We start from the raw sequence: 11,856 nt of genomic DNA on the forward strand, positions 1-11,856 counted from the left end.
AAAGCCCTGCTCACCCCCCCCCCACCTGAGTCTCCTGATGGTTTGCCAGAACCTTTTCAAGGCCAACTGAAAGTCCTTCTCCATAACCTCACCAAACTCCTCCCACACCCAAGGCTTTGCTTCAGCCACCGCCAAAGCCACTTTCCGCTTGGCCTGCCGGTACCTGTCAGCTTCAGGAGTCCCACAAGCTAACCAAGCTCAGAAGCCCTCCTTCTTCTGCCTGACAGCTCCCTTTACCAATGGTGTCCACCATGGGGTTCGGGAATTACCGCCACGACAGGCACCAACATCCTTACGGCCACAGCTCTGCAATGCTGCCTCAGTGACGGAGTCCCGGAACATGTTCCATTTAGGCGCAATGTCCCCTGACTCCCTGGGGAGAGAAATTCTGCTGAAGGTGTGAGTTGTAGATGTTCTGGACAGAGGCCTGGGTCTACCAGATTTCACACCATATCTATTGTCCAAATTTTTCTTAATCATAATATCATACAACAATATTCTGCCACTGTGTAAAACAACTATATTGTTCTGTATTGGTCCGTTGGCAATAGAAAATAAATTAATCTGTAACATTCTTGATCTGACTAGTGTCAGTAGTACAGAACTAAGAAGATTGATTATGGTTAAATCCTGCATAAATTTCGTTAGAAAAAAATAACCATCACACCAAACGTGTATGTCTGTATGTGTTATTACATTTTTGGTTGTCTTCAAAGTTTCTATTCAAAATCTATCTTCAATAAGTTGCGTGTTTGATTGAACTGAATCAGATTAGATACATTTTAGTCACCTTAGTGTTTTCTGAAGACACAGCACTGCATGAAACTTAAAAAAAAGCTTTATTCCAAAATGTTTTCAAATTCAGAACTGCAGTCCACTCCATAGAGAAGAAAAATCCACCCAAAGTAAACTACATATATATTGAATATTCATTCGCTCATTTAAATGTGTATTCATAGTGATATCTAAGATCAATCCTGTATGAAAGTCCAAACTAACCTGACCATAACACGCGCCATTTATCTTAGCTGAAGAAAAAGACGAGACCAGCTGTCATTTAAGCAGTTCTTTGGAAGAGCTGCTCATACTTTCCCAAACACTTCAGCAGTGACATCACCAAAGCCACTACACTGTGGAAAGAGCGATCCCTCCTTACTGGCCCTGCAAGCTACTCTAGCAGAGAGGCTGGAAAAGTATAAGAATAATCATTTTTTTATAGCAGTGTTATATACTGTGACAGTTGTATGTAAATTAATTTTTCCCCCAACCGGTCTGCAGTAATTCTGCAGATTCTATTTTAATAAATTGCTCAAACTTATGCTTTCTAAGGGGAAACATTGTATCGTTCCTACTTCTGTAAAGCTATGGTACTGACGCAGCATAGCCAGGAACGCTGACAGGCGGAACTGCAGAGGCTCACTGACGGCCACATCCCGCTCTCCATCAGCACCACCTGTTGGTACAGAAAAGGCGGATCCCGAGCTTCGTGTCAGTTTTTGAAGGCGCCACATTGGCTGGCTTTGCTTATGAACTCCTTGAGCAGGTTGCCCTCAATCTGCCAGAAGGCCTCGGTCTGTGTGACCTGAGTCAGGTGGTTCACACAGTACTTGAAGCAGAACTCTTCAAGATCCTGGGAACAGAAATGGGAAGCGGCGTTCAAATTAAAAGGCACCCAGACCAAAAGAAATGTATTCATACGATGTACAATCGCCAGAAGAATGACAATCGGATGTATTGCAGGTTTCCTCAAATAACTGTACTTTGCATATGATTAATTTGTGAAATATGTCTAAACCGTCTCCTGATTGACCTGCGCTTCGTATTTGGCAGCTGCAGACAGTAGAATGAAGGCATTCTCCGCCGTGATTCCTCCCTTGATGATGTTCTGACACAGTCTCTTCAGCCGGTTCTCACAGTAGGAAGTAGCCAGGTCCAGCAGGCCTGCATGATGAGAGAACTTCACGTCCATCAAGAAGCCGTGAGATGATGATACAGCATTAAAGCTACCTGAGGAAGCAGACTGTAAAATCTCCTGAAAATATTAATGAACAATTAATAAAAACGTTAACTGTTATTAATATTTTAATGTTAAAGTGATTTGCCTAAGACTTTCCTGCATAAGGCTGTTGAACAAATATCGCCAAGTATTATTTCAGGATAGGAGGTTCTATGGAAAAAATGGAAAGTTTGCAAGTGGGATTCCATTATGCAATGCCATCAAACCACAGGAGAAACCAAGGTTTTGTTGGCCTGACCAATCGCATGTTCAGGGGACAGGTCCACGTTGTCTGTATAGAGGAACCCCAGGAAGGCATGATACACAGGATAGGAGTATTGGTCGAGCTCAATCTCCTCCTTCGTATCTTCAGACCAGTGGGACTGAAACATGGAGCGGAAGTATTTACACCTACACAGAGAAGACAACTGTGAATATTGCAATTTTTTCCTTTCTGCAGCCAAAGAGAATTTATGAGGAAAAAAAAAACGTACCTAATTTTCAGGAAAGCTTTATGGACATGAATGTACTTCCCTTCTACGCGGAACTTGAGGTCTGACGTCTCTGGGTTGTCAAACTCATTTTTCAAGGACTGGGCCACTGTTAGAAAGTCATCTTGCTCTGGGACCAAAAGAGGAAAGACCTTAGATAAAGCCATTCACCCGTTTTCTGAGCCCCTTTGTCCTATGCAGAGTTGCGGGAGACCAGAGCCTGTCCCAGAGGCTACAGGCACAACACAGGGAACAACCCAGTCAACCAATCATAGGGCACACATACCATTCACCTGCAAGATCACACCTACGGACAGTTTGACAGCTCCAGTTGACAACTTCAGCATGTTTTTGGACTGCGAGGGGAAACGGAGATCCCCACGGAAACACAGGGAATCCCCATAATGACACGGAGAGAACATGCAAATTCCACACATGCACAGCTGGGACAGGTGCTCAAACATCTCAGATAAATGTGTTTTTTATATTGACTTATATAAAAGACTGCAGGTCATTGTAAACATGGGTATGAAACTGATATACGCAACTAAACATAAGCAATAATTATTATAAAACCTCAACCCATGTCCTAATGCACTCCTCCCGCTGCTTATCAGGGCAGGGTGAGGCATCACACGTAGTTTCCCAGGTCAACAACACCCATTAGCATGAAAGCAGATGCAATAAATAGAGAGCACTGGTCTTCTACACGCCTGGCACACGCACCCACAGACAGCAGGCGCCACATGACAGGGGGTGTGGCGAAGCAGGCGAAGACATCATCCGTGCAGGTGAAATGCGTGAGGTGCGGCTGCACCACGGACTGGCCCCGGCACAGACCCCACATGTACACCTGGCCGCTCTGCGTTTTGGCGGCTGACGTGTTCGTGGAATGACAGGCTGCGATCTCGATGACCCTGCTGGAGCAGAGGGTTGGACAAAAGTGACATCAACCCTGACCATTCCACAGGTGCCACAGGAGTCTCAATCACGCTTAATTTGTAGCTGCTATCTGTGTTCTTGCTATACCATTGCAGTTCCTAAAATGCCAGCTTTTTAACATAGCATATTTACTTATTTCATGATCATTTAATCAATTTTTCCTCTTTATTCCAAATCTGGAGTCCCCCTTTCTCCGGACACCTAAGAAGGGTTAAAGGTAGCACACCCCTCCCTAGATGAGTGCCACCCACTTCATTTTTCTCACTCTCCGTCACACAGTGAGGAAAGAGCTATTCACTCAGTTGCACTTGCGTCCAGGTGACAGCAGGTGTCACTGTAGAGCAGTAAGAGGGACACAGTCGGCAGTCTGACCCACCCGCTTTTATTAACGAGGTAAATGACTTTCATTCCACATTTCACACATGTTCTCACACCTCCTCCACAGTGCCATCCATCGCAGCTTCTCCTACCACATTTGCCGGCGCCTGCATACTTGAACTATGTGCTAGAGTGAGTCTAATCAGTAAACACCCCAACACCACCCCTTTAATCTTTTATTGATGGCGGAGGTAGAGACGGTTCTATTAATCCATCACTAACATTGTCAAATCCAGTCCACAAATCTGTATGAAAAACCACAAAAACGTAAATCACCGTAAACTCAAAGGGCTCAGCACACGCAGCCACAGAAACAGTCTGATACCAATGTGCAGACAGTAACACTGATTAAAAATAACCTTAAAAATAAATATGCATTTTCCAGTCATTGTTTTTATGCTGAAGTCTCCACCTCAAATTAAAAGCCAAAAATTCGGGAAAAAAAAAATGAATAACTGTCAATAGTACTAATAGCTGTGGTGTAATATGCATTGACAGTAAATGAAGAAGAAAAAAAAAAACTTCTATAGGAGTATATTCTGCCTAAAAATAAAGAACCGATATAATGGAATGCATCATGTATATACAGAACATATCCATCCATCCATTGTGAGTAAACACTGATTACACAATTGACTTGACATTTTACACAAATGATCATCTAATTTAAATTAATACTATGACAGTATCATCCATTAGAATAACAGCGAACTGAGCAACAGGGGAGGGGTCTCTCTGGTGATTTCCGCAGTAAGAGGCTCGGTGAGCATTAACGCCCTCCTACCTGTCCTTCTCAACCATGACTTGCACAGGACTGAACTCGTTGGTCTTGTTGCCTGTGCCCAGCTGGCCGTACGTGTTGAACCCCCAGGCGTAGAGCAAGCCACCGTCTGTCAGGGCCATTGCATGAGCATTGCCAAAGGCGACCTATAAACCAGAGGAGACCTGTCAGGCCAAGCAACTGCCAGAGGCACCAGCCTTGGACTGGGCTGATACTGGGCACACCCCACCCTAGAGGAGCAATTTATTATTTTAGTTTTTTTTGCTAAAGTCAGTTTTGTGTGAAGAGTCAATTATGTTGGTATAGGCTTCCAATTTAATACACTCCACCGAAATACACTAGTCATAACTGCCAGGCAACACGTGCTTGTGAGTATTACTCTGCAGAAAGCCGGACCAGCAGTTACTGGCCAGGAGCCAGATTTAAGGCATTAACCATCGTCTGCAACCAGAAAAGCAGGAGAAAGGCTGAGGAGGTAGAGCAGTGCAGCGGGGATCAAAGAAGCCGACCGCGTTACCATCGGTCAACAGGCACCCCATCCGCATGACGCTGACGTCGCGCAGTTAGATCCATGACCTCCAACTCCGTCCTGGGGACCACTGTTACTGGCTGATTAAGAGCCCATCCCAAATACCAGCACCACGGAAGACGTGCCCCACCCCTGTATTGGACCCTTTATCGTGGATTGAGGCTTGAGGCATTGTGACTGAGAGTCCGACACATTTATGAAACCCTCTGATGAATGTTGCATGTAAAAGGGGACACTTTCGCCTGCCTGTTGGTAACCTTCTCTGCACTCTGCTACAGGGACCAGTCACTTAAAAGCAGGATATCTACATGTCTAGTGAGCCTGATAAGAATCGGGCTCCCCCAATGCAAAGGGCTTAGGATCCAGCAGCTCCCCAAGCACCCACAAAACAAACGTTTTTGTCCCTAACCCTACATCTCAAATTCGCTCTCATTTATAGAAATTTCTGTGGATTTATGGGAATAAATCTTAAAAATGGTTAAAATCTTAAGTGACCAACGGTCATGTTTCTTTGCTTCCAAAACAAAATGTAATTTATGAAATCAGAGCAGTACTTACACACACAACCTTATGTCAGCAATCAACAGGATACCGTACATCATTCTGAGCAGTACTTATGGTGTGGTTTTACTAATCTGAGGTCAGCATGTGGCTCAGTGGGCTAAGCCTGTAATCAGAAGGTTGCCGGTTCAAACCCAGCCTCAGCATGTCTGCGGGTCCTTGAGCGAGGCCCTTAACCCCCAGCTCCCTGGGCACCACTACAGGTGGCAGCCCTTTGTGGCCAGCTTACTCTACGAAGAGCAAGTTGGGGGAGGCGTAAAGAGAATTTCCCCACGGTGATCAATAAAGTATCTATTATCATTAATATGTTGAAAACACTGTTTCGCGGAATGTCCTGGACCCCAGGCGCAGTGCCACATGCCCAGTCCACCCTTACCTGTAACACACAGAAGTTTTGAAGTGCTGCCAATCGACACGGACTCAGCTGGTTGGCATTGTTGCCCAGGCCCAGCTGGCCGTTCCCGTTGTAGCCCCAGCCGCACACCTGTAAGCCAGGTAGAGGCGCGCATGTAGTACAAGGTTAGGAAACTGCTGTTAACATTCATATATTAGGGGCTTAATATGATCAACTCTGGGACATCTATTGAGTTCAGGGTTCCTTCTAGAAAAGCTTAAAAGATCTGGATCCCAAGCACTGTTGACTTTGCTTGCCTTTGGAGATCTAGTCTAATGTAATACTGTTTATAGACTGAAGTAAAGACGCACAGAAAATGTGCTCAGAACTGGTGTAGGAACAGCAGCAGATGTCTGTGCCTAAGAAATGATGCATGGATGGCTTGAATCTTCCTAAATGGCCAACAGGCGCTTCTTACTCTGACTGGCAGTTGGGAAACAGCGGGCACTCTGGCGTTTCAGCCTCAACACAGCCTGGCAGACAGATGGAGACAGCCTCTCACCTCACCGTTGTCCAGCACCGCCATGGAGGAGCTCTGGCCACAGGCGATGCTGATCACCACCCGGTTCTGCAGGCAGTTGGACACCTTACGGGGTGTGGGCTGGTTGGCTGTAGATCCAGATCCCACCTGGCCACAGTTGTTCAAGCCCCATGCGTACACCTGAGAGCATAAGGCGCATAAGGGAACCATACAGGCATGCAAAGGTCTCGCCTTGCCAACAAGCCTTAAGCTAGATGCAGATTATTTCAAGATTAAAAAAAGGAAAAATGGTTCTGGGGCATATAAAAGGACATCAGGTAATTAGAAGGTCTGAAAAAGACTTTTACAGCATGATAAGCTCTTAACCGTGGAGCAGATACAATGCTGGCATTTAACGTCGGCACACGGCGCGGTGTCAGAGAAGCAGTAGCCCTGTCAGGATTAATAGGGCCCAGCTCACATGGCCTTTGAAAAGCCTGGGTAAAGAACCGATGAGAAAATAAGCAGAAAGCATGATGTTTAATGCGATGGCAAATTCTGTCGCAGTAATTCAGACAGTTCAGACCTGGAACACGGCACAGAGAATACACTGATCATATCGATAATGGAGCAAACAAAGATATACAACACGATCCGGAATTATTAAAGGAATTATGCCAGAGAAGAAAATAAAATCTCCTGTTCCCAGCTGTCATTTCCCTACTGGAGCAGGTTCTAAGCTCTGACACCTACAGTAAGCCTCGTGTGTTATATTACATATTCTACATATAAAGTATGTACAATGGTGTGTGTAACAGAAATCTAAATTTGATAATCCTAGAGCCGAATCCCGTTTCACGTGAATTAATTAAAAGCATCTAAATCTGTAATTCTATGCGATAATACATCATATGGTGACGTGGTTTTATGCAGCCTTAAGGTGGGGCAAATCCTCCTAAAGGCAGAGGATTCTGTATGCCACGGTCCTGAGTCGCAGCCTGGAATCTGAAAGCTTGCAGGCTGATCTTCCAGATAGCCAACCTTTTATATGGTTCTATCTATAAAAGAACAGTGTTTTTGCCGTTTACCCAGTAAGCTTGTGGGAGGGAGATGTGAGGCAGCAACAGCGCTACCAACCGAGCTCATGTGTGCCCCGCAACGTTCATTTAACACGACTGAAAATCTATAGCAAACCCAGAACTAATGTGCTTCGTTCCAAAGGATTTGAACTGCGGGATTCGTTCATCAATCAACAGCTCGTTCGGTGTTAATTAAGCTGCGGTGAATGTCGCCCTGAGCCAGGGGCTGAGAAATGCTCTTTTACGGGACCATAGAGGAGTGGGAGGATCCTTAGCATTTATCCACCACTGAACTCACCTCTCCCTCGCTGGTACAGGCCACGGAGTGATGAGCCCCACAGGCCACCTCCTTCACCTTCTTGTCCAGGAAGTTAGCGGAGAGAAGAATTGGCACCATGCTCTGATTTGCTGTCCCGTTGCCCAACTGACTATAGCCATTGTGTCCCCAAGCAAACAGCTCACCCTCTAAAGGAAAATGATACCAAAAAAAAAATCTGAATTTTGAGTCGTTGCACAAAAATGCTGAAGGGAAGGCTTTCTTTTGAAAACATTTGCAGAATAATATCTATTTTGAAAACTGTCTGGGGTAATAGCTCTCAAAAAGCCCTAAACAATTTAATCAGGGGGCACATTACAATAAAGTAGTGCAACCATATCTAGCGGAATAATTACAAGCCCACAATGGCACTGGGTGACTGAAAAGGTGCTTGAAGGTCATTGGAAACCAAAAAACTAGAAACAACAGTAAGGAAAGGCAGTGAATGGCTGCAGAGCCCCGGAAACAGACCTTCAGTAGCCAGTAGGACGTGCGGCCCGCTGCCGTAGCTGAAGCTGAGCACCCTTTTACCCGTCAGACATTCCACTTTCTTAGGGACGATGGTACTCTGGTTGTCCCCTGTTCCCAGGCAGTTACTGCAGTTCAGCCCAAGCATATAGACCTGTGTGAAGTTGGGGGGGTGAATGTTACTTTATCCCATTTCTCAGTTCATGCAATGGTGCTGTACACCAGTATCTCTAATCACTGCTGTCAGGAAATAAATTCTCAAAGATAAATTGAAAACTGAAAAACAGGGATAGATGGTATACATGGTAAATTACAATACAGTCGAACCTCGTTACTACGTAAAAGACGGGATATCAAAAACATGTACTTGATAAGCATAGAACGTTGTAACCACTTAGTGCAAGATGGATGAAAGAACTCACGAAATATCCATGTAAATGATAAAACTAATAGAACAGACCCTTAAATTGACTACAAAACAAACGAACACATTTTTACTTGTTAAATAATTCGACAAAGCTAATTCGGATCCTTGAAATTTTCCTTAAATTACTCACGATTACTTAGTACCGGCCGGCGATAAACGGCAACGAAAATAGACAACGGCTGGTCAAAATGGATTTTTAAAATAAACATTCGCTTCCAAATTGGCATTTGGCCTGAAAATATTAATGAAATATTGGTCAAATTAAATCATAAAATCTTTTACTTCCATTATTATTCTGAATTCACAATTACCGGCATGACCGGTATTTCACAAAGTTTAATAAACAAAGAATACGCACACAACACTTAACAAGCCATTACTACGCTGTCCAGTGACGATCGGTCAAGGCAACTCATTTAACGCCAAGCAACGCAATCGACACATGTGCATTGTCGGGCGAAGATCAGGTAGATACAGGTAGATGTAGCGACACAAGTTGTGGTGGGCGGGGAGAGCGCTGTACCTTGTAACGATGGTTAGTTTTCGTATTTTCTCTAGAAATTTTGATGTTGTATCGAAGTTTACGCTGTAAGGGTGTACGCTGTAAACAATGGCTGCTATTGGAATAACACATAGGCTAAAAACGGGAATTAGAAACCTGTACGTTGAAAAGGTAAAAACGTTGTATCCGAGGTACGTAGTAACGAGGTTCGACTGTATTTTGTAAAGTCGAACCCAAAGTATTGAAAAAGTCTTTTTTTTTTTTGTTTAATAATATGCGGGCGGCATGGTGGTGCAGTGGTTAGCACTGGGGGTAGCATGGTGGTGCAGTGGTTAGCACTGGGGGTGGCATGGTGGTGCAGTGGTTAGCACTGGGGGTGGCATGGTGGTGCAGTGGTTAGCACTGTCGCCTCATACCTCTGGGACCCGGGTTCGAGTCTTCGCCTGGGTTACATGTGTGTGGAGTTCGCATGTTCTCCCCATGTCGTCGTGGGGTTTCCTCCAGGTACTTCGGTTTCCCCCCACAGTCCAAAGACATGCTGAGGCTATTTGGACTTCCTAAATTGCCCATAGGTGTGCATGTGTGTGTGAATGGTGTGTGAGTGTGCCCTGCGATGGGCTGGCCCCCCATCCTGGGTTGTTCCCTGCCTCGTGCCCATTGCTTACGCGATAGGCTCCAGACCCCCCACGACCCAGTAGGATAAGCGGTTTGGTAAATGGATGGATGAAATAACAACATGTTGCATGCATCTAAGAAACTTTATTTTAGGGTCACTGCAGCCATCGCAGCTAGTTCAACAAACTTTAGCACAAAGAAAAAAATACAGAGATATTCCAGGGAAAATCTACCCTTATCTTAGCCAAAGCGCCCAGAAGCGATAAAGTGTGTATTATACGTATATACAGATCAATACACACAAAGTGACTTATGAACATTACTCAGTAACGTCTCAAGTTCTAAACAGCCGTTTATGGGCAGCGAGTCGATGTTGGCCTCAGACCCTCACTGCCTCTCACCTCATTGTCCTGCGTGCAGTATATACCCTCGCTGGCAGACGCGCCAAAGACACAGGCCTGACGGATGGATGCGATTTCCAGAGGCCTCAGCAGGCTGAGGAGGGGCCACTTGCCCACGTCCACCATGGAAGAGCAGACTGAAGCAGGGTGAGGTGAGATAAGGGTGAGGTGAGATGAGGGTCGGTCGGGCGGGGCGGTGGGATGGGATTTGCTGGGAATCCTAGAAACAGCAGGCACGGCAAATAAGTGATCACAGAGCTATATGTCAATTACTAAAGAGTGAGCATTGTTAAATGGGACCCTTTCTGAAAAATATTTTCAGAAAGTTCTGGAAATATTTACAGAATCTCAATGTCTTGAATCCCAAAATGATACCATTCAAAATACATTAATGCCCCTGGAACACTATATAGAAGAGAAAATAAAGTATTACTAAACACATATATTGTATGTGTTGGTCACTTTCACACTCAACCCTAGATGTTATTCAACCAATTATGCCTATGGATGGTAAGCAAATAGATAAACTCCCTTTTTACACAGAAACACTGTAGCGTTCTCATTTGAGATGGTCCTACGTGTATTTAAATGAAACAAGTTATGCTTTCCTCACGTACGTCGTAGGAAAAACCCGACTCTAACACGCCTATGCTGATAACTCTAAAAACGCAGATATCTCCCGAACAGATAACCACCCAGTCTCCCTTTCGTTACTACCGACTCGGCTCTACTAAAAATGTAATAATTACCTGCAACGTCCCAGCAAATGAAGTGAGTGAGTACTACGTAATGCTTCTTATGTTCTGCAAAGAAAATGCATACTAATTATCTTATATGATACGAAATAATAGCTAGATAAAAGTTCCGTAATACAAACCAAAACCAAAACCAAATGATCGAAATAAAACGTAGCCCTTGCCAAAACCTCCAAACATCCTGCAGCAGCCGCCAATTCAGGAAAGCGGAAACGCTAAATAAGCGAGATCAACAAGATCCAGTTGTCACGAGGTTTATTTTGCAAACGAGAAAAAGCCTTTCCTTTAAAAAATTGAAAATCCATCAACTTACAAAAACAAACCAGAATCAATCTGAATCTGGGCTGCCGTGCGAGGAGCGTCCCCAAGCTGCTGTCCCGGTTTTTCTTGAAAGTTTCATTTCGACGTTCAGTGCAGTTACGTCAAGTTCGTACACGTGTGTTTATGTAAACCACAAATAGTTTCCAATTGCAAATGCAGAAAGTAATGTTAAATGCTGACGTTGAACCAATTGCTAAAAAGTGTGAAAAACATAAGCTTTATTAGTTTTGACGTCGGGAATTTTACAGGATGCCATGGGAGGGAGAAATCATGATAACTCATATCTTTTACAAAGTAAGACATGTCTTTAAGGTAATGTAATCGATTTTACATGTTTATGTTTTGATCGTCCATAAATGTTTGAATATAACTGATATAGCAGTATTATAATAATTAACTTGAAAAATGTATTTCCACATGCAAATAATTTACAATATGCA

General features: G+C 44.2%; 1 protein-coding gene across 5 annotated transcripts; it reads right to left on the minus strand.

The window, feature by feature from the left end:
* Nucleotides 1-820: 820 nt before the first annotated feature.
* Nucleotides 821-11,501, minus strand: LOC125710071 (RCC1 and BTB domain-containing protein 1-like). 5 transcript variants are annotated; one of them, XM_048979272.1, is made up of 13 exons: nucleotides 11,409-11,501; nucleotides 11,090-11,143; nucleotides 10,341-10,560; nucleotides 8,399-8,549; nucleotides 7,910-8,076; nucleotides 6,575-6,733; nucleotides 6,055-6,162; nucleotides 4,592-4,734; nucleotides 3,214-3,404; nucleotides 2,491-2,617; nucleotides 2,256-2,407; nucleotides 1,811-1,941; nucleotides 821-1,630 (listed from the first exon to the last, which is right to left on the minus strand). In XM_048979272.1, exons 3-13 carry the CDS (start codon nucleotides 10,464-10,466, stop codon nucleotides 1,490-1,492), a joined length of 1,596 nt encoding a protein of 531 aa, XP_048835229.1. In that variant the 5' UTR covers nucleotides 10,467-10,560; nucleotides 11,090-11,143; nucleotides 11,409-11,501; the 3' UTR covers nucleotides 821-1,489. The 5 variants fall into 5 exon arrangements, with proteins under 5 accessions (XP_048835229.1, XP_048835226.1, XP_048835228.1 ...); XM_048979269.1 differs by having other exon boundaries at nucleotides 3,214-3,407; XM_048979271.1 differs by lacking the exon at nucleotides 11,090-11,143 and having other exon boundaries at nucleotides 3,214-3,407; nucleotides 11,409-11,490.
* Between the last annotated feature and the right edge of the window lie 355 nt (nucleotides 11,502-11,856).

Source organism: Brienomyrus brachyistius, chromosome 16 (assembly GCF_023856365.1).
Source record: "Brienomyrus brachyistius isolate T26 chromosome 16, BBRACH_0.4, whole genome shotgun sequence".
In the NCBI taxonomy this organism is placed as follows: domain Eukaryota; kingdom Metazoa; phylum Chordata; class Actinopteri; order Osteoglossiformes; family Mormyridae; genus Brienomyrus; species Brienomyrus brachyistius.